This window comes from Phocoena sinus, chromosome 6, assembly GCF_008692025.1.
Source record: "Phocoena sinus isolate mPhoSin1 chromosome 6, mPhoSin1.pri, whole genome shotgun sequence".
NCBI classification, from domain to species: domain Eukaryota; kingdom Metazoa; phylum Chordata; class Mammalia; order Artiodactyla; family Phocoenidae; genus Phocoena; species Phocoena sinus.
The window spans coordinates 5690142-5715371 of NC_045768.1; the positions used below are offsets into that span (position 1 = coordinate 5690142).

Here is a 25230-nt window from a genome sequence, read left to right on the forward strand (position 1 = left end):
AGTAGCAACGCATCCCATGGCAGAGAAGCTCCAGGGAGGGAAAGGGAAAAGGCCAGCCTGGGAGCCCAAAAATACCTCCTGGCACTGAGAGCTCGAACGTCTTACCAACTGGCAAGAACCTCCCTCAACACCTGACTGTCTCTAAGGCGCATTCAGTGTCCTCACCCCCAAGGACGCACCTGAGTGCGCCCAATCCGCCCATGCCAGCACTGGCCCCGCAGGAGCCGTGCTAAGGAGCAACCGTGCACAACTCAAGGTCATGTGAGAACTGAAACTGAGTCCCAGTTCTGGAAAAATCAAACCAAATGAGAACAAGAAAACCCAAAACAGCAACGTCTCACGACATCTGTAGAAACTGGAACATGGACTGACTATAATATGATGTTATGGGATTACCGTTATTTTCTTAGGCCTGGTTTTATAGAAGCAAGTTTTATTCTTAGGAGATACATACTGCAGGATTTGGAGGTAAAAACTCACAGTATCTGCCACTTACTTACAGATGGTAAAGCAAAAAAATAAAACATCAACACACAAACAAAACAGTAAGTAGGTTGAGGGGATTCAGATGTTCGCTGCACTATCTTTTCAACTTTTCTCTATATTTGAAGTTTTTCAAAATAAAAAGTTGGGAAGAGGGGAAAAAAAAAGAAACCCAAAGAACAATATACCCTAAATACAGCAGACAGCTTCTTCATAATAAAAAACATGGAATACACAGTTTTAAAATAAAAAAAACACCGAAAACCTTTCTTTATAATAATTTTCCTGCAAATTCATGAAACATCAATGAAATAAGCTCTTTGCCCAGGTATTTTTTCTACAAAAGACAAAGCCAAACGTTCCACTGGAGAAGGCAGGAGTGGAGGGCTTCTGGGAGGCAGGCTTTCTGTGTCCAGCCAGCTCTCCCCTCTGTCCAAAGAGCTCTACGATACACAGCAGAGGAGTCCCACGCTGGACTGTATGAGCCGAGTGAGGAAGATTAGGTGCAGTCTGTTTTTTTTTTTTTTTTTATTAAAGCCCACCTGTTTACATCTAAAGAGGTTAGAAACTCTGGGGGACCTGACAGGGCAGTAGATAGTGAAGGGCTGCATTGCTGACGGGAACCTAAGCAAAGCAGCCACTGTAATCACCGGCCCTCAAACCTGTTTTAAAATCATTACTTTACATATAGAAACCTTGACCAAAAAAGAACTACCAGTGATATCATTTGAGTTCAGCTGAACGACAGCATTAAGAACTACAGGAGGGGCTTCCCTGGTGGCGCAGTGGTTGAGAGTCTGCCTGCCGATGCAGGGGACACGGGTTCGTGCCCCGGTCCGGGAGGATCCCACATGCCATGGAGCGGCTGGGCCCGTGAGCCATGGCCGCTGAGCCTGCGCGTCCGGAGCCTGTGCTCCGCAACGGGAGAGGCCACGACAGTGAGAGGCCCGCATACCGCGGAAAAAAAAAAAAAAAAAAAAAAGAACTACGGGAATTCTTTTGCCAGAGACTGGTAACCTCTGCTGGATCAAAGCCCCAAAGCCCCTGCAGAGGGACAGCTGTCGCTGACGGGCTGGCTCACCAAGGTGTGTCGCTCTGGAGCTACTCTAAATGCAGCGAAGGTCAGGCAGGCTGCAGCAGGCAGAAAAAAGAGCGTTCGTGTCTCACGGGGACAGACACACTCCCACACCCACAGTGCACACACATTCCTGCTAATAGCCCAGGTGCTGGAAGATGGAGCACCTGGGTGATTTAGACCTAAGCCCCTGCTTTCAGCACCTGCGGTTGTCCTCTGAGGCACACAGGACGCTTGCTACGAGGGCACACAAGTGCCTTGTGTGGTACTGGCACCTTCGGTCACCTCCCACCTCAGCCAGTGATCTTGTGAAAATGGGTTGAGAGAACAAACAAATAAAAGCCAGAGGGAGCCTGCATCTGAGCTGACCACAGCTGCACCTCGAAAACTGCATCTGATCAGAGCTGTGCCAGCCAACAAAACCTTCTGCGTTTACGGACAAGTTCTGTACGTGGGCTGCCCTGACGGCAGCCACCATCCACGTGTGCTCTGAGCACTCTGAGCGCTGAAACGTGGCCAGTATAAATAAGGAACTCACTTTTTACTTAATCTGAACAAATTCCAACAGCCACGTGGCCAGCAGCTCCGGTACTGGCCAGCACAGCCCCATTCTTTGCACCATCAAACTTGGTTTGGGAAGACAGCTCAAGGAACACCCACCCAGTTTTATAATTTCTTGAATGACATAAAAGCTCTACAAGTACTACCAAGTGATACCACCACACCCAGGACCTGCCTGACCCACGGTTTCTCTCCTACCTGTACTTTAAATGGGTCTCCGGTGATACGCAGAGGCTTGTCCGCTCCCGTGGGCAACGGGCCGTCCTGGATCATGACCATCTTCACGCCTGCCCGCTCCTGTGAGGGCACACACACCGGTACAGCCCTCACCGTCAGCAAGAGGCACGCAGGATGGCACAGCTGCACGGGTCGGCTCGTGTCTACAGCGAGACATGCCCCACTAGCAAAGGCACTGCTCTCTGATCCGGCCCGTGAGGCTGGCCTCCGAGAATGCTGAGGTACACGCCGTGCTTGAGGGCGTCCAAGCCTGACAGAGAAAACCGTTTCCCAAAACTCTCCTCCCTTTCCGGTTCCTGGAATATCTAAATATGAATGAGCTACTTTTACAAAGTGCTAAGCACCGAGCTAGACAATCTATTTAACGTCACGTGGTCAGAGCTCACGCACAGCAATGGGAGGGAAGGGCCGCCACTTCCCGACCTCACAGAGGAGAGCTCTGAGTAAGCTGAAGGCTCCAGAGCCGATGAGCGCGGCACCAAAATTTGGATTCTGGGGCTCTATAAAGTCTGAACTCTTAAGAGTCCACGGTAGAACGCCTTCCACATCCAAGGACTGGGCTATCTATATGAGAGCACACAGGCAGGCCACAACTCCGACCCGCAACTTTGAAAGCCCAGAGCTCGGAAAGAAGAGTTTGCTCCGAACTAAATCTGGCAGCAAAACTAACCTGAACTCACGTGAGCGTACTTCCAGCCCTCCTCTCACGGAGTGTGACTGTTAGGTTTAGCCATGAAAACCTGCACTTGGTTACGGGATGCAGCCCCAAAACTTGCTGGGGGTATTAAATTCTACAACACGTTTGGCCCAAGTGTCTCACGTGAGGGATTCTGGAGCTCAGAGCAGCAAACGTTCACGGAGCATTTACTCAGTGGCAGGCTCTGCACTAAGGGTCTCATGTAAATCACAATAACGGGTATTATTTTAGCTCATTACAACAGCGAGGCCGGCACCTCCCTGCTCTTACAGACGAGGACCCTGAGCCTTAGAAAAGTACATGAGCGTAACTCCAATCTCACCACTAACGAGCAAGAGTGCTCCTGGCTCAGGGCCCTGGCTCTGGACACAGGATTTTTATCTGAGAGTCCTGACAGGGCTTCATCGCCACAGTGGCTGCTGCCAGTTCACGGGGACCCCAGGCCTCGGTGTCACAGCTGGCATCGAGCCTGGCCACAGAAAACGTTCAGATCCGCAGAGGCACTCGGGCAGAGGTTTCAAGGGGAGCTCTGCACCGTGGTGCACAGCCAGCCCAGCTCGGACACGCCAAAGCCGCACAGAACCTTCCAACCCGGGAAGATGGAGGAGGATGAGGGCTGTCGAGCGCTGCTCTGCCAAGGGCTCACGCACCTGCAACTGCTTTATTGTCTCCCCTCCCTTGCCGATGACCAGCCCCACTTTAGACGCAGGGATGAGAATCTCCTGGATCGTGCTGTTGCCGTCTATGTCATTATGAAAGCCAGGTCCATTCCGACAGCGGTCCACAATCTGTCCCAGGAGCCGTTTAGCTTGTCTTTGGGAGGGAAAAGAACCACAAGAGAGCCAGCATTAAATGAATGCTCTAGGCGCCCAGGAAGGGGAAACAGCACCGGGGGAACACGCGAAGGAGTCAAGGCAGCCCTCCATCCAGCTCCAGCTCCTGCCCTCACAACCCAGGAGGTCTCTGCCATCCGCCACGCTACTGGGCTGGAATTTAAAAGCAACACCACAACAGCAACGTTCCAACACAGCCCCTCCTCGTGTGCCCTCTGCTTGCGCTTGTGTCTCGCGTGCACGCCACAGACACGCCTGTCTCCGATTCGAATGTCAGCTGCTCTGGTGGCAGGTGTCTACCTTTGACCCCCTGCCCCTCTCGCTGCTCCCCGATCCAGCATAACCCCTCTCACAGAGCATACGCTCAACAGATACTTGTTAAACAAGAGCAGGAGAGAAAGCAATGAGAAAGACGGGAAGAGAGAAAGCAAGGGTTAGTAATCATCATTTGAATTCTCAAACTCCGAATTTCTTCTCCATAACCAAAACAGACTGCTCGATGACTTCTAAGCTACGGCTACAAATCACCAGTTTGGTTTCAAGGGGTGGGGAAAAAAGGAGGCAGGTGCAGCTGTACAGTCATATACACCTGCTTTGTGCTTTCCATGTCAGACTGTCAAGAGCCTGCATTTCCCATGGGATTTTATGCCGATTCACCTGGAGACTGGGGAGGGCAATGGCAATGCTGGAACAGAACCACCCAGCCTACCGAGGTCATCTGTTGGGCCAATTGCCTTTTCTGCACCAGAATTTCCCCTGGCTCTTATTTGCAGTATTTATTCTTTAAATCACCACGTACAATCTATTTTGTGGTTCTTCGCGCAGGCTCAGCGGCCATGGCTCACGGGCCCAGCCGCTCCGTGGCATGTGGGATCCTCCCGGACCTGGGCACGAACCCGTGTCCCTTGCATCGGCAGGCGGACTCTCAACCACTGCGCCACCAGGGAAGCCCTTGTGGTTCTTTTAATAGGGAAAAATTCAGCACTAAACAGGCTGGCTATACTGCGCGCTGAAGAAAAAACTGTTTCCTCCTAAAGTTACAATCCCATTGCCGCCACCGCTTGGGTAGAAGAGGAAGCAGGAATGTTTAGAAGGGCAGGAAGAAAGAAGCGAATGGCAGGAAATAGATGCTGCCTTCTGCAGTCTTGAGCCTTTGTGTTTCTTCTCAGTTACAGCAGCTTTTTAATATTTTGCTTGTGTACTAGGTTAACCTGTGTTGGAAGAAAAGTGCCTTGACTCCAGGAAAAGCATCCTGCTCGCCCTATAATGCACACCTGCCAGTGATATTTATTCTGGTTCACTGCTTGCAATGTTACAGCAGAACAAGAAAATCTAAACTCATCTAGACTCCCTGAGAAATGGAAACAATAAAACAGCCCTACCTACTGAGCCAGACATAATCTCAGCACCCCTGTCCCCAAATGCAACGCTACTCGGTAGACTGAAAGAGGAAGGAGAGCAGACTCTAAGTTAGTACCTCCCCTTTCCCCAGGGGCTTCTTGGATTTACAAGGCCTGCATCTGGTACAAGGCTCCAAGCATGCGTGCACCAGAAGAGCAGTGCTAGTCTTAAGGCTGCAGTAAGGGCCCCAAAAGTCCAAACAGCCTCTGGCCGGTCCATATAGCCCTCTGAGTGGAGCAATGGCCACAAAGAGTAGATTCATCTGGTTCACCAGTATCAGAAGGGCAACGGGATCAGCCCCAGGCAAGAGACCTGATGCCAGGATTCTCAGTGCTTCACAGAGTGAGAGGCTTACTGATCCAGACCTGCTCAGGTGAAGGAGACATTAACACGGAAGAAGCGAGTTAATGAGAGCATTCAGGCAGGGTGAAAGTACACTCTCGAGGACCTGGTTTATGAAGCAGATGTTATGACAGCTGTGAGAAATTCTGTGGGGTTTGAAAAAAAGGTGATACCTTATGTGTTTAAGGTAACAGAACAACTCCCCTGGCGTGGCAACCTCCCAGATCCTTCTCTAAGGAAGCACCTGCTTTCGTGGCCAGGTTGCCGCACAGATCGACAGTGTTCAGTAACAATTCTGCCCTTCCATTTCTCCCCATCTGGGGAAGGAGGAAGAAGAGTGAAAGGAAAAAGTAAATAAAATAAACTTACTCAATACTTTCTGGGGTTCCGGTAAGTACACAGGGCCTCTCTGGAATCCCAGAACTCTCTATAAGAAGAATCAAGAAGATGAGGTGTGTTGGTGGGCATCAGGCAACCGTGCACCTTCGCCTCTGTGTACAGACTGTCTCTCTGGGCTGGTTCCTAAACCAGCCCCACAGAAGGCCCGGCTCCCAGAAAAAGACAGCTTGCTTCCACTTGTGGAGAGAATATCAAGCTGGTAGCTCCACCCTAGATTCTCCAAATGAAAACAAACCCTGCAGGGGAAGCTGGGAGGACGCAGCAGAGGTCTCTGAGTTGGTCCTGATTACCAGCCTCAGCTTCACATCTGACCCGCTTGCGTGCTAGTAAGTGCCACAGTCACTTAACCCGCTGCCCCTCAGTTTGTCCATTTGCAGTGTAGTTTAATGGTTATCTGTCTGCGGCTCTGAGGCACACTCGTAAGGAACTTAATGGCATGCACATCAGAGTCATGACCAGTAACTGCATGAGCACTTCAAGAGAACAGTGACACCCACGTGGAACTGGTTCCAGGCCATTTGACAAGAGAGGAAAAAAAATCTTACTTTCCAACACCGCACACGACGCTTTATTTTGTTCCTAAAAACAACTGCCTCTGAAAACTCATATTCAAAAAAAATTAAAGAGAAATAGCTAACAGCAGTAACTGCTCTCAAGACACTGCACTAAGTATCTTTCAAAATGACAAACATTTCTGTGGTCGAATGTCCTCCAAATCCCATCCTCTGCTGTGGAAAGAGGTCAGACTCAGATGATGAAACTTAGAAACGGAAGTAAAAAATCTTCTTCCTCAGTCTGTCTCTCTCCATATCACATGGTTCAAAATGCACCAGGCTGGGAAAGGTCCTGAGCCGTGTCTAACATGTGCTAATTTAGCCAGAACCTTCAGATGGCCTCTTTCCACAAAGGGCAGGGACGGTCTAATCCAGGGGAGCCGGCGAGCAGTCCCCAGGCATGAGCCCAGAGCCCCAGGGCTCCAGGGCTCATCCAGGTCCCACTATGTCTGGCATAACATTCTGGTGCAGAAAACAGAGGTCCTAGACCAGCAGGTGTTTGGGAGGGGCCACACCGGGCCCAGAGCTGCAGAGGGTCTCCCCAGAGGCCAGACGGGCAGCATCATCTCTGGGCCCACTTCGGCTCTGGTCTTTCTGGTTCTCAGCCTGGAGGTCAGCTCCAAAAGTGCAAGGAAAACAGCAATCACATATACTTACCCAAGCCCCTAAACTTCTAAGCAACAAGCAAAGGTACTAAATATGAAAAACTCTGTAAAAAAAAGACTGATTTCTACCAAACTGAGATCTATGAAAACATAAGTAGCCCTTACCCGAGGCAATCTGAATTCTGCAACCAGATTCTGCTTGAATCCGTGAAATCTGCTCACCTCCCCGGCCGATAACTGAAACAAATTAAACAGGGTGAGAACATGCCCCCTTCATTCCATATTTAACCACACACGGGTGACAATTAATTCAGCAAACATTCACACTTGGCTCACAGCACAACAAATCAGGTTGGCCTCAGCGAGCCCACAGGAATTGCATGTGAAACACAGCCGACGACATGGGATTCTCTAGCTGAAGTGGGGGAGGGCGGGGGACCCAGGGCCCAAACTTCCGGTCTCCCCCTCAGCCTGGAGAGTCCTGCAGTGCTCCGGGGCTCTAGAAAACATGATGTGCGGGGCATTCTACCACGGGTGACACTCCCACTGAGAGATTAAAATGAAAATAAGGAACAGAAATGAGGGAAAAAGTAGATAATGTGGATACTTACTAAATCCAACCATTTTATCAGGCACTTTGAATTCTTCTGTTATTACTGCCCTAAAAACAAAGAACATTTTGGAAAAATACACAGAATAAAGAATTCTGCAGTCATTTTAGGTTCCCCGAATTTCCCATATTGGCAATGTTAGAAGATAAAGGCTTAAAAGAAATCATGCCAATTTGGCTAACAAGCCCACAACCATCCACAAAGACTGTCATCTAATGAACCCTTTGGTCCATCACTCCTTGAAAAGATCCAAGCCTCCCCTTTCCTTGTGTCAGAGGAGGAAATCTCTGTTTTTTTCATTAAACCATCAACTAACTGCACTAACCACTGCCCTTTCTTCCTACAGCTACCCTCAGTATTGCTGAACACCTGAAGATCCTCTGGGGAGTGGGGAGTGTTTTAGACTTCTATTCAAGTCTCCCTAGATGAAGAGGGACAACTTTTCCCAATCTTTTTATTGCTTTCTGGCCTCCCTCTAATTTATCTGCCTTTTAGTGTGAGACGTCCCAAATGGAACCGGTATCCAACCGAGGCCTAACCAGTGCTGACCAGTACAGAATAATTACCTTGCTTACTTGGCAACGTACTTCTGCTAAATGCTACCCCATCCATTATGTGCTTTTTTTTAAGAAAAACGAACAGACAAACGACTATTGGCTCTTTCAAACACATCTTCAAATTTGCTGTATAGTGCATTGTGGACAATATCCAATTTGCCCAACACCCCAGAAAGCAATTAAATCTAAACATTTACCTTAGGAGGAAGCTACATGCAAGTAGATTTTTCTTTAAAAAAAAAAGAGGTAGGCATTTTTAAACATCTCTCACACAGCTGGACTTTTACCCATCATGGAAAGCAATGAGTAAGTGCATGTTTTCAGGGAAAGTGCAGCACTTAGAAGAAACGCAGTATCATAAATAGCACCGCCACTGAATCACTCTGACGTGAGCAAACACCCTCAGACTACATGTGCACAGGGATTACCTCCACCTCTTGGGATACCCAAATTCACACCGAAATCAGGCAATTCCCGGCTTCCTAATCAGTAAGAGTGTGGCTGTTAATGCCAAGGCTCGGCTGGCCTAACAGTACGTCGTACAATAGACGGGGGTCCCTGGTGGGATGTTTCCTGATGGTGGTGAAGGGTGACAGTGCTCCTGTATGTGTAGCCACCAGGCTGCTGCTCACACACAGCACAAGCTGTCTGCTCTCAGGAAACAGTGCTGCGGAACTTCCTAGAAGGGGTTCAACACCAGCACAACTCAAAACTCAGGCAGTTCCTCAGCCCGCAGGAACAATTTCAGCAGACTCTCTTTGAGGAAAAAACGTATTAGGATAAACTGCTTTGGGCTTCCTGGAAGACAAAGCTCTATTCTAAATGCAAGGCTGAAACTGGTCTAACGCACAAAGTACAAACATTTTGGAAAGCAAAATCCTGATTAACTATGGCTTTATAGGAAAGTTACATTTGATACTGACACAACCTCATTTCAACGACTATATTTCAATTCATTAAAAAACAAAGCAAACAAAGAAACAATAACTAAAAAACCCCAGAATAGATCTTTTGGTTATCTGATGCCTGGTGATTTCTAGAAACTCCTAAACATTTGCATAGAACACAAGAGGATACAACTGTATCATTGCTGGTGAAGGTTAAGGATAACATGTTACAGTAACAAATACACAGCATAAAATTTCACCCCTTAGGGAAGAGAAGCCTTCCTGTATATTTTATCCTTTTTTGAATGACAACATTGTGACCACAAATATTCCATCTTACAGACTGGTCTTTTTAAAGCCCAGAGGTCTTTGTCTCTCTCTAAATCCTCAGTGTTTAAGGGAACTCTGTGAGGGGAAACTAAGGAAGGGAGTCAACCGGGCAGCCATCCAAGGTTCCGCCGCGAGGCCTCTCACTACAGTGGGGGGACCAGGCTCCCACCTCCCAGACCGTGATGACTGGAGCAACAAAAGCTCCATCTTGTGAAAGCCCAGCAAGTCACACTTCTTCAGCACAGCTTTGCTCAAGCGAAGAGGTCAGGGTCCATAAAACAAATGCTGGGAAAACCATCCAGCCAGGAGGACAATTCTCACATTCTCTACTTTTAAACTCAACGTATGTGGGCAGAAAGAGCAGCGCCAACATCCCAGAAGTCTTCTGAGTTTACAGAGGATAACGGCTGCTTTTTAATACCTTGTATTAGTTTATCCTTTCAGCTTACACTGTCTTGGGAAGGACTACAAAAAAAGTTGAGTCTTAAGGAAATCTAGCCCATGTTTTTTCACACTCTCAACCTCTGACTTTCTAACACTCTAGTACAGATGGTGGATCAATAAACAATTAGAAATGATCAATAAATAATAAAACATAACCCACTGCTTACCTTTGATGTACCAAGGCCCCTAACTGGTTACCTACTGTGGCAAAGAGAAAGAGAAAAGAAAAATCAAAGCATTAGCACGGATAAACTAACTTCATCCTTACACGAGTTCTTACCATTTCGGGGGTGGGGGAAGAAAAAGAAAGGCAGAAAGAAAGCAAACAGTAATTTAGGCTCAGTGGCTGAAATGAATGTGTTATATGATATGAAACAGGAGGGGACGTTGTGATCAACACAGTCTCTAACCCAGTGTCCAGCTGAACGCAGGATAAGAAATTGATCTGTGTGTCCACATGCTGAGAGGCCTGGGAGAAAATCCTGCTCGCCTAAATCCCTCTCTCCTACCTCCCTCCTGCTTGGGATCCAAACTCAATGTAAAGATGGCGAGGGTCCCTTCTTTCTCTTTTGAAAACAAATGAGAAGATTTAACCTCCTAGCTCGGAAGCATTGTTAAAGACTGCTCCGTGGCAGCTGCAGTCACTGAGAAGGGGTACATATGTTCCCGCCGGCCATGCCACGGGGCTCCCCCTCCGCTCTCCCTACCCTCTCAAGAGCATGAACATCTCAAGGAGAGGATCTGGCCTCCTCCCTCCCCGGGCCTTTTCGCTGAGCCAGCACCGCCGTCTGTATGCAGCGGACACTAAGAGTCAGCAACCGCCTTTCAAGCCCATTTCACAGAGACAACGGTGCCCAACAGGCTCTAATGATGAAAACCAACTCTGCAATCATATCCCCACAACACCATTTTATCTATGCTTTTTGTTCGTTTCTCCTCTTTCAGCTATCGATGAGTGTCTCCACCAGCCATCAGCAAAAAATGATTCTGTGGTGTTTCCCTTTTGGAAAACGCAGCCCAGGAAAACACCGTCAGCAGACAACAAAAAAGTATCAATCCTAACTGTCTTATAAGGAATTGAATGAATCTTACAATATGCTAACAAGAGCATTCAAAAATATGTCTCTGGGGAAAGTTATAAGAAGGACAGATATGCGATAAGTGGGGAAGGATCAATTACATCAACCTCAGAACAAAGACTGAAATGGTTTGACATCTGAAATCTAGGTCTCCAATATAGCTCTTCTTTCTGCTTGAACTTAACCCTGTCATTCTCTGACCGGGGAGGAGCTGGTCATAAAACGACGAAGGGAAAGAAACCAGATCATGATGTTTTAAAAGAAGAATAAAAAGCACGGAGAAGCATGCTAGCAAAAAGTACACGAAGCTACTGGGTCAATACCGTATTTCTCCCAGATCAACAGCAACATAATGGTCTACAGCCAAAATATTGACATTACGTACTATTAACCTGCTTATCTCAGGGATAACAGAATTGTTTTTTACTGAATCTTAAAATTTTCTTTTTGCATTTCCAGTTTGAAAATGACAAACGCCCTCACCTGGGATAGGCAGTGTTCATGATTCCCATTCCACGTGAAAAGTGGACATTGTGAGAGGGGACGCCCACACTTAGGGCAGTGGGTATGAAAACAACACACTGAAGGAGAAGGTCCACGACAGAGGGCTGCTGAGTGTGGCTGGCCCTGTGTTCCTATTTAAGGGTCAAGCTCAGCTTCCCTGCTTACTGTCAGAATTCTTCTCTTAGGGGTAAAGAATCCAGGGAAGACAGATGAACTAAAATGTCCCGAAATGATGCAAACACAGAGGAGAGGTGCCCAGTCCTCAAACGCGGCAACGTGGCGGGACCTTGGCTCCCGGCCTCCTGTGCTGTTTGGTAAGAGGTGTCAAAGGGCTGATGATTTTCTGATATTTCAGCCAGAAAAGCCGCAGAAACACAGTCAAGGGCTACACTACCATAAAGAACTTCATGAGATTCACAAGAACATTCAGAGGACTCATGGTCAAAAGCCATTTGAAATTTTGTGCTCATCCAAAAAACGAAATTCCTTTCTGTTGGCAAAGTACGTGTGACGGGTGTCTTGCACACCGTATCATTTCTGACAGCCAACTGCTTTGCTGCCAAGTGGAGGTGCCTACAGAGATCGAAAATAAAAGTGCACACACCACTATCCCACAAATAGACGGACTGCTGAGAGCCATACACAGCACCGAAGAATGAAATCGAATTCAAATCCAGATCCAACTCTTTGAGTCGGTGGACTCTTAAGAGGGCAAATCGTCTCCCTCCTCCATGCAAACGCTGTAGCCTGAGGCTGCAACGCCATTTAAAGTTTCATTCCCTTCGGAAACATTCCCATTTGATGCCTAAAAATGAAAACCAGCAGTTAGATGAGGGGCACTGGGCACTCCTACAGCAAACCGCTAACGTCCGACTCCACGAATAGGGGCCTTCTCTGCGTCTTCAGGATGAAAAGGGTCAGGCGAGGGAGGCAATGGCAACGCCTATCAAGCTCAATTTATGGTAACTACCGTCATTTACTGTAAAAAAGGAAAAGTGCTGAATAAAATCAGTCCTGTTTCCTGTTACTGGCGCCTGCTGGTCGACCACGGTTCAGCCTGCCTCCGAAGTTCCCCTCGGCGCAAACACGCACAGGTGTGGTTCTCATGTATCCTGCGCGCTATGTAATGGAAGGCCGCCCGGGCGATGGGAAGATGAGCTTCCTAGAGAAAATATTCACGCTACAATATGAGGAATCCTTTCTGAAGAGTAACCCTCTGCCAGTTTCAAGCATGATCTTTGAAAAAAATAAGGCACTGGACACATTTTTTCCCCATTAGTGAGGAGGAAAAAAGTCTCCATTTTCTTCCCCCCAAAGAAATGCTATCAAAATATCACTGGGGAACACACCCAGCTTTATAATACACAACAATCTTAACGGTTACCCCCTCCCACTCCCCTTCAAAAAAGCTCAAAGGACCAAAGCATCCGTCATCCCAGTGCAGACAAGACCTGGGATGCACAGAGCAGACCTGCGGCAGGTGAGCAGGTAGGTCCGGAGAGGAAGTGCCGGCAGTTCTTATGTGACCCGTGACCAGCAGAACAAAGCAATAAACCAAACCTTCCTCTTCAGCCTCTGAACACAACCCTTCTGCGCCCGTGCTTGGATTCCAGTCTCCTCGACTCTGACCGAAGCCTTTCCAAGCCCCGGTTAAGGTCAGTGAGACTTGCAGTCAGCTGCAGGGACATCTGCAGTTTCCAAGGCATTTTAAAAAAGCTTTTCTGCCAAGGACAATACGAAGGCTTCCTGTGTTCTAAGGCAGCAACCCCCATCCCAGAGTCACAACAAATTGACACACTAAGTTCAGCTCTAAGTCCCTAGACACATAATCTCTAACTCATTTGGCAAATTATTATTTTTTAAAGGTGAGAGTAAATCCAAGTTTATCTCAATAGTGTCACTTCCACTTGCAGCTGACACGCTCTGCGAGTGGAAGACGACCACCACTAGCTTCAAAGGGCGCTCCTCTAGGTGCCTCACCTGCAAGAACCCACTTAGTCCCACAAGAGCCTGCGAGGCAGATGCTGTCACTACCCGTCCCATTTGACCGATGGAGGCGCGATCACACCCGAGCCCTCAGAAAAGGGCACAGGTGAGCGAGTGCCCGTGCCCACGTGACCTCTGAACCGTCACGCCTTTCAGGCGCTGGGCACTGTGCCGGGTCCTGGGCGTGAAATGGTGAACGAGGTCATCTTTGCCTTCAAGGTGAGAGTCTCATGGGGAAAGCAGCAACCTACCCTGGTCTCCAGGAGCGCAGAGGTGTTAGGAACCCCGCCTGCACCCCTCCCCAGTTCCAGTGCCCACCCAAGGGTCTCGGGAGAAAAATTAAGAGGAAAAATAAAGGGTATGATACTTATTTACAGCACTATGCCTTGTTTTCATTTCATCCAGCGGTTATGAAATCAATTTAGGGGGTCATGACCAGCTTTATTAAAAAATGAAATAGAAAACTGAAGGGACCATGGATACTAAGGGTATGTATTTCATAAAGTTTTAATTTCAATTACACATGTGATTTTAGTATGTGTGTAGTAACTAGTTCTGATGGAGATATGAGTATTTCTTACATTGTAAGTAGTATTTTAAAAGTGTGAAAATCACTTCTTACAATCCTGATGATAATTTCATGAGGTAAATATTATCTCCATTTTACAGGCGAGGAAACAGACTTAGAGAAGTGAAGCAAGCTGCCCAAAGCCACACAGCTAATAACACACAGAGCTGGGATTCAAACCCCGAACTCAGACTCTGAAGTCTCCATTCTCAAGCATTCCCTATTACAGCATATGAGACAGGGACCCAGTTTCAAGTCTTCCTTCTGCCACTTATCAGGTACCCGCCCTTGGTCAAACCACTTCTCCAGACACCTCTACAATAAGGAGTTCAGGCTCCAGGGCTCCTTCCGGCCTCTTCTTATTCTGTACGGGCCCTCCCACCACTCCATCTCTAAACCCTGGTGATCACTAATCTATTTTCCGTTCCAAAAATGTCATATAAGTGGGACCATACAGTATGTAACCTTTTGGGGTTGGCTTTTTTCACACAGCGTAATTTCCTAGGGATCCATCCAGGTGGCTGCAGGTATCAACAGTCTGTTCCTTTATATTGCTGAGTGGTATTCCATGGAGACCATGGAGGTACCAGGTTGTTAACCAGTCACCTGTTGAAGGACATCTGGGCTTCAGTTTGGGGCTATTATGAATAAAGCTGCTATGAAGATGTGTGGGCAAGTTTTTGTGTTAACACAAGTTTTCTTTTCTTGGGGATAATGCCCAGGAGTGTAACCGTGGCCTGAATGGTAAGTGCATATTTAGTTTTGCAAAAAGCTCATCAGGGGGCTTCCCTGGTGGTGCAGTGGTTAAGAATCCGCCTGCCAAGGCAGTGGACACAGGTTTGAGCCCTGGTCCAAGAAGATCCCACATGCCGTGGAGCAACTAAACCCGTGCGCCACAACTACTGAGCCTGTGCTCCAAATCCCGCGTGCCACAACCACTGAAGCCCACGCACCTAGAGCCCGCGCTCCACAAGAGAAGCCACCGCAATGAGAAGCCCGCGCACCGCAACGAAGAGTAGCCCCCGCTCGCCGCAACCAGAGAAAGCCCACACGTAGCCATGAAGACCCAACACAGCCAAAAATAAAAATAAAAAATAAATAAAATTAAAAAAAAAAAGCTAATCAGGTGGTTTTCACATATAGCCAGGGTCAAGAACCACTCTGGGTCATATATTCCCTAAGAGAATTCTGAAAAACTATGAAACCCTTTTGATTTGACAATTAAGTTATTTTCCTAGGTTAATGGGTGCAAATAATACATCAGGTATTGTACATGGCTTCAGTTCTATCTCTGCTGCAACACTGATACTGCAGATTTAGCTCACTTATTTTCATGGAAGATGTCTACGATTTCATCTACTTGGCTAAGCCAACTGTCAAACCAACCAGTCAGATCGTACTCTACCAGGAAAAACACTCACTTCCCTTTTCCAACTCACACATGTGTTAATATGCACTCACGTGACGACAACTCACTTCTGAATCATAATCCTAAAACGGACGGGTCAGGTGGAGGGGAGGAGGGGACAGCAAGAGTCTCTGCCGTGAGCTGTTACCCGGATAAAATCAAAATCTTCTTACCAAGACTCTCATGCTTTTATCATCTTGGGATTCCCCACTCAGGACCCTGGACTCACCCCTCTTGAGGCATTTGAGGATTTCACCGCTCTTGGTGACAAACCGCCATAAACTAAAGAAGGGCGATGTGAAAAGGGGCATGGAAGGGAGAAGACCCACGTGGCATCCCCAGCAGAGACACAATTCTCAGAGAGATCCATTTTAGGGGAGAGGGTGCACAGAAGTGTAAGAGCTGGAGAAGGATCCCGTGAACCTGTCCACACCCACCTAACCCTGGGAGGACATCATGCACCCCGGCTTGAAGACTACTGCTTGACAACACCCCTGATTTACTTTCCCTACTTTGTAAAAGGCAGATCTTCCCCCACCCCCTCCAACTCTCAGGGACCGGGTTTTAGTCTGGGCTCTTCACCCCTGCAGCATCATTATTACCCTCCATACAGGGAGAGCATGAGCATCTCTGAGATGCATTTTTCTCTCTTTCCAAAGCAGAGGCTCTGGCCCTTGCAGGATCCTGCCTGAGGTGGTGCAGGCTCCGTGCCTGCAGCTGCACGGACGCCCCTGCCATGCAGCTGCAGGAACACTGGCCCTCGCCGCTCCCGAGCACGGGCACCTCTCATCCCCCTTCTGTCTCTGAAAGTCTCTGAATTTAAAACGTTCTTTCCTCCTCACTCTTTTTTCCTCCTTCTCCTTGCCCTATGCCACAAGTGCTGAAATAAAACTTGGAAAGGACCATAGAGATATTCTATTCCGATCTTCCTGTAAATCATTCATTTGGTAGTACCCCCTAAAAATTCTCCTTCCTTCATTCCACAAGAAGACCAGAAAGTGTGGTAAATCTAAGATGGTATTACGTAAGTATCAAAGGTAAGTCTCTGGTAGAAAAGGCAGGCATATTTTCAAAGTCACTAGCATAACACTCCCCGCCCCCCAACCCCGACCCTTTGCAATGGCAGGAATGGTGCTTTATTCACCCCAAGTTCTGATTTTGGTGCCATTCTTTACAGATTAGACAGGAAGAGAGTGTGGTCTGTTTGAACTAAAAAAGCTCAAGGGCACGTGATTACCTAAAACTCTCCCAGAGTAAAAAAAAAAACTGGAGAAGATGCTTTCATTGCCCCTCGGAATATGGCGGGGACAATGGGAAGAGTGCCTTTTCCATCTGTCAACCAGCTCTACGTAAATAGTAGAAACCACTTGTTTTCTCCAGCAGTCAAGACAGAGAGTGGAACCTGAGACAAGGAGATTTGTTTAAGGAAATTAGGGGAGTGGGGACCCTCTGTACACCTTCCTAACTGACGATTAAGCAAGTATTAGAGTTAATCATTTGACAAGGCTGATTTGAGATCAGAGGTTGGCAAACTACGCCTGAGGGCCAGCTTTCCACTTCTGTAAACAACCAGTTATTGGGACACAGCCATGCTCATTTGTACACGTACTGTCTAAGGCTGCTTTCGAGTGCCAATGGCAGAGCTGAGTCGGTGGGACAGAGACCATACGGCCTGAAAGCCTAAAATATTTACTATGTGGCCCTTTAAGAAAAAGTCTGCCGACTTCTGATTTAGATTAAAGTTAAACTTGCATTTCTAAATCAGTTAGCTAATACTATTCTCTTAAATTTGGACCTTCCTTTTCACAAAATTTCCTAAATGCTATCATAGGATACACAGAGGGAGAACTCAGGTATCAAGCACTTATTCATTCACTGCATGAGGTAGGTAGGGAAATAAACTGTCTTTATGATCACGGCACGTGGAATCTGGTAGGAGAGGGACGTGACGTTCCCGTCACCTGCAGAATAAAGAAGATGAAATGCGCCCCAAGGAGGGGACAAGTGAACTGCTGTCGAAGTTCAGAGCAGAGTGCCATATATTATTTCCCGATGAGGTGGGCATGTGAGAACGGGAGGAAGAGGGGGAACAGGGAGGGAGGAAGGAGTAAAGGGGACGAAGGAAACGAAAGAAGGGAGGGGGCACCCTGAGGGGGCACGCGAGCGGGGCACTGAAGAAAGTCAAAAGGTGAGGATGAGAACAGGTTGCCAGGAGGGAGTCACATCACATCCGAGACGGAGCGTGAGCAGGAGTCAGTCAGGTAAAGGGCTGGGATGGGGGGAGTGCTTCTGGGAGAGCAAAGAGAAGAAAGCTGACTAGGCCGCTGCAGAGTGCAAAACGGGGGAGCGAGACTGGAAGGGCAGGAGGCGGAGGCCAGGTTAGGAAGGGCTGGGCCCCCCTGGTTACCGGAAGCTGCCACAAGTCATAGAGCAGAGGGATGGAACTGGTTCGATGGGCTCCAGCAGAAGCATGAAGGAAGTACTGGATGGAACCACTGTCACACCAAGACCAGCAGGGAGCTTCTCGAATCCGTAGGGCACACCTCAAAAACCGTGAGAAAGCGTGGGTGCCAAGACGGAAGACGCTGACAGTGAAAATGACCTGACCCAGAGGGGGAGGGCAGCAGGATGACTGCTCTTCCCAGATCAGGGACCAAGGCAGGCTCTGGACGCTGGGTGCAAAGCTCCTGCTGGGTTCCAGGTGAGCTCATCAACTGGCAGCTTGACGGACAACTCACCACTGCCTTGGAACACAACTAACCCAAATCGCTTTCTACATCAGAACACAATGAACTCAAATCGCTTTCCTCCTGTTTTACTGCCTAGCACTCTAAAAAATCCTCCCATTCGTATACATGTTTGCACATCTCAATGTCCTGAGTAAGCCCTATGTTAAGGTTCTTTATGGTTGACTTAAGAGTTGAAGTACCTTTAAACAGACCCAAATAACACCTCCAAAAACTTCTAGGGGACTGAACTTTAACCTCCCAGAGGTCAAAGAACCTGGCTTCACGGGAAAGTCTGCAAGTTCACATTGCTAAAGAGGTGATCTGATGAACGTCCCTCAAAAAATCCCAAGCCAAAACAAACAAAAAACTGCAAAGCCCTCGGAAATCTTTATTGCTAAGAAAAAAGTGCCGGTGTTCCTGCTTGCTGTTCGTCTCTGCTTTTCTAAACTTTCTTCTCACAAACAGCAAGCCTGTGACCCTTAGAAAGCTGTTGGGTAAACACGAACATCACTTTCCTTGACAGGGTCTGTTTATCCACATATTTATTCAAGAGAACAGAACTGGCCCAGTGACCTCACCCCTGTCAGGAGACAACTGACAAGAGGCTGGGGCAGGCCCCAGATGCCCAGCTCTCCTTAAGGTCCACAGCAAATCTCAAACTCTACACAAAGAGACCAACTTGGAGAAAAACAAACAATTTGTGTAATTCTGTTATTTAAACAGAAGAGAGGATTAGCTTTATCAAACCGTTATGTAGAACGTAAAAAGCCTGAGAGAAATTTCTCATACTTCAAATACAGTCTGTCGTCATGGTAAAACACAGGCCTGGGGATGACTGGAGACGTGGTTCAAGGCGGAAAGGGTCTCCCTCGGTTCTTTCCTACTAAATGAGACTTAATATTTGGGGGGAAGAAAAAGTGGATTTATTCTCTAATCACAAGAACTTAGTACCCCAAAACGCAAAAAATTATGGTTCTCAAAAAAAAAAAAAAGGTGACGATACACATATAATAATGGAGTTTCAAGTGAGATTCTGGACTTACTGGTGACTTAACGAGCAACAGTCTTTCAAATGGGTGTGCAAAGGATTAATGGGAGAAAAAAAGTCTGCAAGATGCCAGAGGTTTCACTTGTAAATTTTCAGGCATTCATTATGCAAAGGACATAGTGATACTCTTCTCTGTGGGCACAAGTTTTACACTTCAACTCTACGCGGTGGGTGAAAACAAGGCTGAGAGTCGTGGAATGTATTGATCTCAATTTCTGGAAATGGTGGGCCAGAGAGACACACTGTCCATTAATGAGACATATGCTCAGAGCCAGACAACTTACTGTTATTTTTATATTGATGTCCCATAAGAGGAACTGAAACATGAGTGCCCCGAAAAGGTAAAAAAGGTTGCTTTGCATGACAGCTTTTTGCTGAGGCAAAAATGTAGATAATGCAATCACTCATGTTTGGTCTAAGAAATCACTAACGCCAATCAAATGTAAGATGACCACAAGATACCGTTTCAGAGTAGCAGTGTAAATGTTCACCTTAGTTCCAGTGGCCCTGGGGTAGATTTTCTGTGAGTGACCATAAACATTAATAATTTTTTTAAATAGACAACTTTTACACCCAAATTGCGGGTTATTCCATTAGAATCTGCACCGTGTGAGTCTATGTAATTATTCCAAAAAGGTTCCCACTTACAAAAAAGATTCTCTCTTTTAGAATCTCCAAAAAGACCAGAGCAATTAGTCATGCCAAACGACATTTTTTCTATGAACATGAAACACGCACTTTTTTTTGGGAGATTACAAAGTATATACTGTTGTATACCTTGACTGTTTTTCACTTAATAAGGTACCACAGAAATATGAACACACATACGTGGCTGGGTACATATGCAGATTGAGGACAGGAAGAGAAGACGTTGGCCCACCCACTACATGCAATCTAGTGTACTTCAGAATCCCTTTTACAGAGCTACTTTGCGGGAGATGAAATGTGATAAAGGAAGTCCAAGTTCTCTGCAGAAACACATCTGATACTCTTTGCCAAAGTGCTGGTAATGATGCACTTCTAAGTGGTCTCAAATTCTTTTGGGGATGAGTAGGGTATATCCACAAACCAATGAAATAAACGAAGAATGAATGAAAGAAAAATGGATGCTGCTAGAAAGAGCCTGTTATAAATGGGAATGGTGGAAAAAACCCAGCAGATAAACTGAAAAAAGGTCATCACTCCCCTTTCCTTTCTTTAAGGTCAGTATGTAGCCACAGCCTCCACAGAGCCATGCACCAAATCTCAGCTTTTCTTTGGAGAAAAGTGGGAACTTCAATTCTCACGTGTGCACTGAGGAATAACTGAGGGCTAAATCAAGCAAAACTCTCGAATCAGTCCAATTATTTCCAAGCCGATGCTCGAAGACTGTCTTTTACCTTACAGCCCAGCCGAAAAGACTTCCTGTATTATCAAGGCAAGTAAGAACTCAAATACCGTAGAACTGCTGAGGAAAATCATCTTAAGTACTTCCCCGCAAGCATTCTTCTTCAGAGAGTGACGCTGGAGAAAGCTGTTAAGGAAATGGCTGACACAGACTCCAGCTTAACTGGCAGGTTCACTACCACCTGAAAGGCAAAGGTATTTACAGCAACTTACCTCCATCATCCAAGGGCCGTTTTTGTACTCCATAGCCATACACTGAGGGGTCCACTAGAGGTGTGGAATTATTCAAGTGAGGAATTGAATCAATTTTAGCAGCAATCTACAGAGAGAATCAGATTTAAATACTCAGTAACAAATCATGGCTCCATCGAGGGAGAAAGACGAGAGTCTTCTTTAAAGGGCCGTTACCCCATTTCTCCCCCCGACGGAGACTGATGTAAAGCGATGCTGTGACAGGACATGGACTCTGCACTATTAACTGGGTTCCCTTTTCGTCTTAGTCATGAACTTCCAGAAATGTGTCTTCTACAAGCAAATTTTCAAGTCATCACTTAAAATATAGGTATACCACACTTTAAGGAAAAGAACAGGCCAAGAACATGAAGGACTTTGTTCAAAAGGTTTCAGCACAGGATTCCCTGAAGGAACCAATTCCGCAGCAATATTTAAAAGGCCGTGTGTGCTCAAATGTTGACAGCTCTTCAGGAATATATTCGTCCTGTTGACTTTCACCCCTATGAAGTGATGAGGTGATCTACAGAAACGTAAAACAACAGGCTGCTCTTCACTGGAAGTTCAAACAGCAGGGGGATGACCATCTGTCCAGACTAGTTTGGAAGGATTCCTGTGCTGGAGAAACCGAGATAACCTCTGAGAGCTATTCTAACTCCTAACATTCATCATCAAAGAACAGAACATAGCTCTTCAATTTTTCCCCTAGAAACAAATGCTACGTAGAGCTTCCTACACTTATCTGCTTTGTTTCCATTAGGAATTAAACTCGATTTTCACAATAAATTAACTCTTTGATTTAATCGAAGGAATATTTACAACTGGTCTTCATGTTAGTCCCTCAGTGAAGCCTAACAAGCAAGGCTGGATTAAGGGCAGCCAGCATAGATGTCCCAGACCTATGTCTTCAGTGGTAGTTTTCCTGAGGTTGTCCAAATGTGCCCAGAATTCTGAGACTTTCTGGGACCAACAGAAACTAAACAAATAAACAACCAGACAATCATGACACTGAAAACCTAAGGCAGAATTTAAACGTCAGGTATCCCGGGTCAGGTCCCGTCCTTTTCACTTCCTAGTTCTGCGGTGTTGGGCAAGTCCCCTTCCTCTCTGCCTAAGATCCTCTGGGTATAATACCATCTGCTTCATAGTTTTTGAAGAGATAACAACATTCTCTGAACACAAAGGAGCTCTGTACACGAGAAAGATACCAGCCCTTCACAAATACCAGGGCTGTAAAAGAAGGCCACTCACCCAACAAGTGCTTAGTGTCTATGTCCTGGGCCCTGCAGTGAACAAGAATAAGCAGGTCCTTACTCTCCCAGAGTCGGCAGTCAGTGGGGAGTCACAGGTACACGAGCTAATCAGTAAACTGATCATTTCAGCTGGTGATAAGCTTGATACTAATAAGAGAAGACAAGGACATACAGAGTCCTCAGGAGAGCTACTTTAAACAGGGAGATCAGGGAAGGCTGCTGTGAGGTGAGATGTGATCTGACACCTAAATGACGAGGAAGAGCATTCTAGGCAGAGGGAACAGCTTGTACAAAGGCCCTGAGGCAGGAGGAAGCTTGATAGGTAAGCTGACGTCACTAGAACAGAAGGAACTAGATGTGTTCCAAGAGGTAGGCAAGGGCAGTTCACATAGGGCTTCAGAGGTCATGGGAAGGGGCTTGGATTTATTCACTTATTTATTTATTTATGTTTATGTATGTATTTAGCTGCACCTCGCAGTTTGCAGGATCTTAGTTCCCCGACAAGGGATGGAGCCTGTGCCCCCCTGCAGTGGAAGCATGGAGTCCTAACTACTGGACCAGGGAATTCTGGGGCTTGGATTTTATATGAAGGGTGATGGAAAGCAATTACAAGGCTTAGTAAGGGGAGTAACCTGCTGAGTTATGATTTTGAAAAATGCCCTTGGACAAGGAAAATATCAAAAGATTCTAAGGGGACAAGAGTAGCAGGACCATTTAGGAGGTATTCTAGGCCAGGAGTCAGCAAACCCCAGCTGGTGAAATACCTGCTTTGGTAAATAAAGTTTTATTAGAACACAGCCACACCCATTCACAGAGATCATATGGTGTGCAGAGTATATATATATATATATATATATATATATATATATATATATATATATATAAATAATTCACTACCTGAACTTTTTTTTTTTTTTGGCCGCACCACGTGGCTTGTGGGATCTCAGTTCCCCGAAAAGGGACTGAACCTGGGCCCTTGGCAGTGAAAGCGCAGAGTCCTAACCACTGGACCACCAGGGATTTCCTACTACGGACTTTTGAAGAAAATGTTTGCCCTGTCTAGGCTACAGATGGTGGTAGCCTGGACAGGTGCTTGTTGAAAAACACTATTTTAAGTTAAATAATTAAAATACTAAGACAGCTGATAGAAACCCCATCTCTTATATTCAAATTTCAAGGCAAGTGAGCATTTGCTCTAAAACAGAATACTGTATAAATCTCGCCTAACAGCATTCTACCACCAGCTTTCAACCTTGCTCTCCGTATGTGTTTTGGATAAGCTTGTGGAGGTTGGCTACTTACTTAAGATGCAAAACTTATCTTTAAGGACTCAGCTCGGGAAGCAGGCAGATTAAAACGTGAGAACACTGCAGTGGCTTATGCCCCACCGAGACCCTTTCGTCTGCCCAAAAAGCTGAGCAGTAAATGGCCAATGTGAGGGTTTTCAAGATTACTGGCCCAGTTGTCTGTTTGAAGACAGACCAAAACATTGCCAAGAGACAGTGACGACGACCCCAAAACACAAGAGAAAAGGTTATGGTTATCAGTGGAGTCCCCCAGTAGTGTGCGTGTCAGATCACCCTCAAAGACAGGACCCTAAATGTAAGCTCTACATATCTGGCACTCTCTCTACCCTCTTCTGATGAGACCTCTTAGCTTCCAGACCTCTTCCCTTCCTTCCAAATTAGCTCAGATGTCATTCCTGAGTCCTTGGCGTTCCTTATAATTTATATGGTATGTTTCATATATTGCTGGAACGTAATTTTTTCCCCAAAGCTGATATGCCAGAAGTGTCACAATCGTTTTCTATTCCTAATTTTGATTAAATCAACATGCGACCTTCTAAAATGTGACCGAGGATTTCAGATTTGTTTTTAAATCATGTTTGCCTCAGGTTATCTATAATTTGGGAAATTTTCACTAAGAGAAAAGCATTACAGGATAATGGTTAAGAGGTGTAGCTCTGAAGTCAATAACTGCATTTGAACTGCGGCTAAACAAGTGTTAGATGTGAGTTTAACATTATAATATACAATTATACCATAACTTACATTGGTATCACGTTATATATTATATTACAATATGCTATAAAGAAACAATGCATTCCTTTATTCATACAAATGCAGCCTTGTTCTAAGACATGATTTTAAATGCCTACTAAAATAATGAGTTAAAATTCAACGAGTGCTTACTATGTGTAGGCACTCTGCTAAGAACATTTTAAAGATGCGATCTCATTTATTCCTCACGATGATTCTTTAGGAGGTTAGTATTATTATTTTCACTTTAGGACAAGGAAAAGTGAAGCTCAGAGAGGCTGAGTGACCTGCCCAAAGTCACACATCTTATAAATGGCAGAAGCAGCACTGAAGCCCAGGCCTGCCTGACTCCAGAGTCCATGCTACTGGCCACAGCACTAGGCTAACTCCCTTTCCTCCACCTAATACTTTCTTAAACATAGTCACTTCCCGAGGACTTAAAACCTAATGATTTCCAGTACACAGAAGTCAAGTAATTCCTCACGTCCATAACTGACCATTCTGAACAGTAAGTAGCTGCTTAAGGGAAGTGAGGTACATTTTCAGTTAATAATGGTGTAAGCCAGAAAATAGTCACAGAAGCCACGATATTCCAGGAAAACCAAGGCCACTCCACTGCTTATCTGAAAGCAAGACCTTGAGGGGACGCTGCTACCGATTTTCTGCTACTTGATTCACTTTCCCCCCTTTCTGGGGGGAGGCAGCAAGAATGGGTTACCTCACTACCTGTGCTATTTTCAGCACAGCTAATAGATGAAATATAAATCAACGTCATAGACATTTAACCTCCACTGCCAGTAGTCAGTGGAAATGTGGAGGAGCGGAGCACTGGACCAGGAATCAGTCAGGAGTCCTGGTTTTCCAGCTGGCTCTTCCGGTGTACAACCTTGGGCAAGACCTTCAGTGGTCTCGCTCCCTGTAAAATGCAGGGATGAACTAAACCAGTGTTTTCTAAAGAGTACAAAGCAATTTGGGGAGGTGCA

The 25230-nt window shown here is 46.3% G+C and overlaps 1 protein-coding gene across 4 annotated transcripts in view; it reads right to left on the reverse strand.

Annotated features, from left to right (window-relative positions):
- Positions 1-25230, reverse strand: part of FUBP3 (far upstream element binding protein 3) — a 49574-nt gene that overhangs the window by 16626 nt on the left and 7718 nt on the right. For 3 of the 4 annotated variants that reach the window (XM_032634815.1, XM_032634817.1, XM_032634818.1), the window contains 7 exons: positions 20938-21043; positions 10184-10217; positions 7799-7848; positions 7353-7424; positions 5999-6056; positions 3704-3866; positions 2318-2416 (listed from right to left, as the gene is read on the reverse strand). In XM_032634815.1, the coding sequence (XP_032490706.1) occupies positions 2318-2416; positions 3704-3866; positions 5999-6056; positions 7353-7424; positions 7799-7848; positions 10184-10217; positions 20938-21043 (582 nt within the window). The remainder of the gene's footprint in view (positions 1-2317; positions 2417-3703; positions 3867-5998; positions 6057-7352; positions 7425-7798; positions 7849-10183; positions 10218-20937; positions 21044-25230) is intronic. The other variant, XM_032634816.1, reaches the window with a different exon arrangement.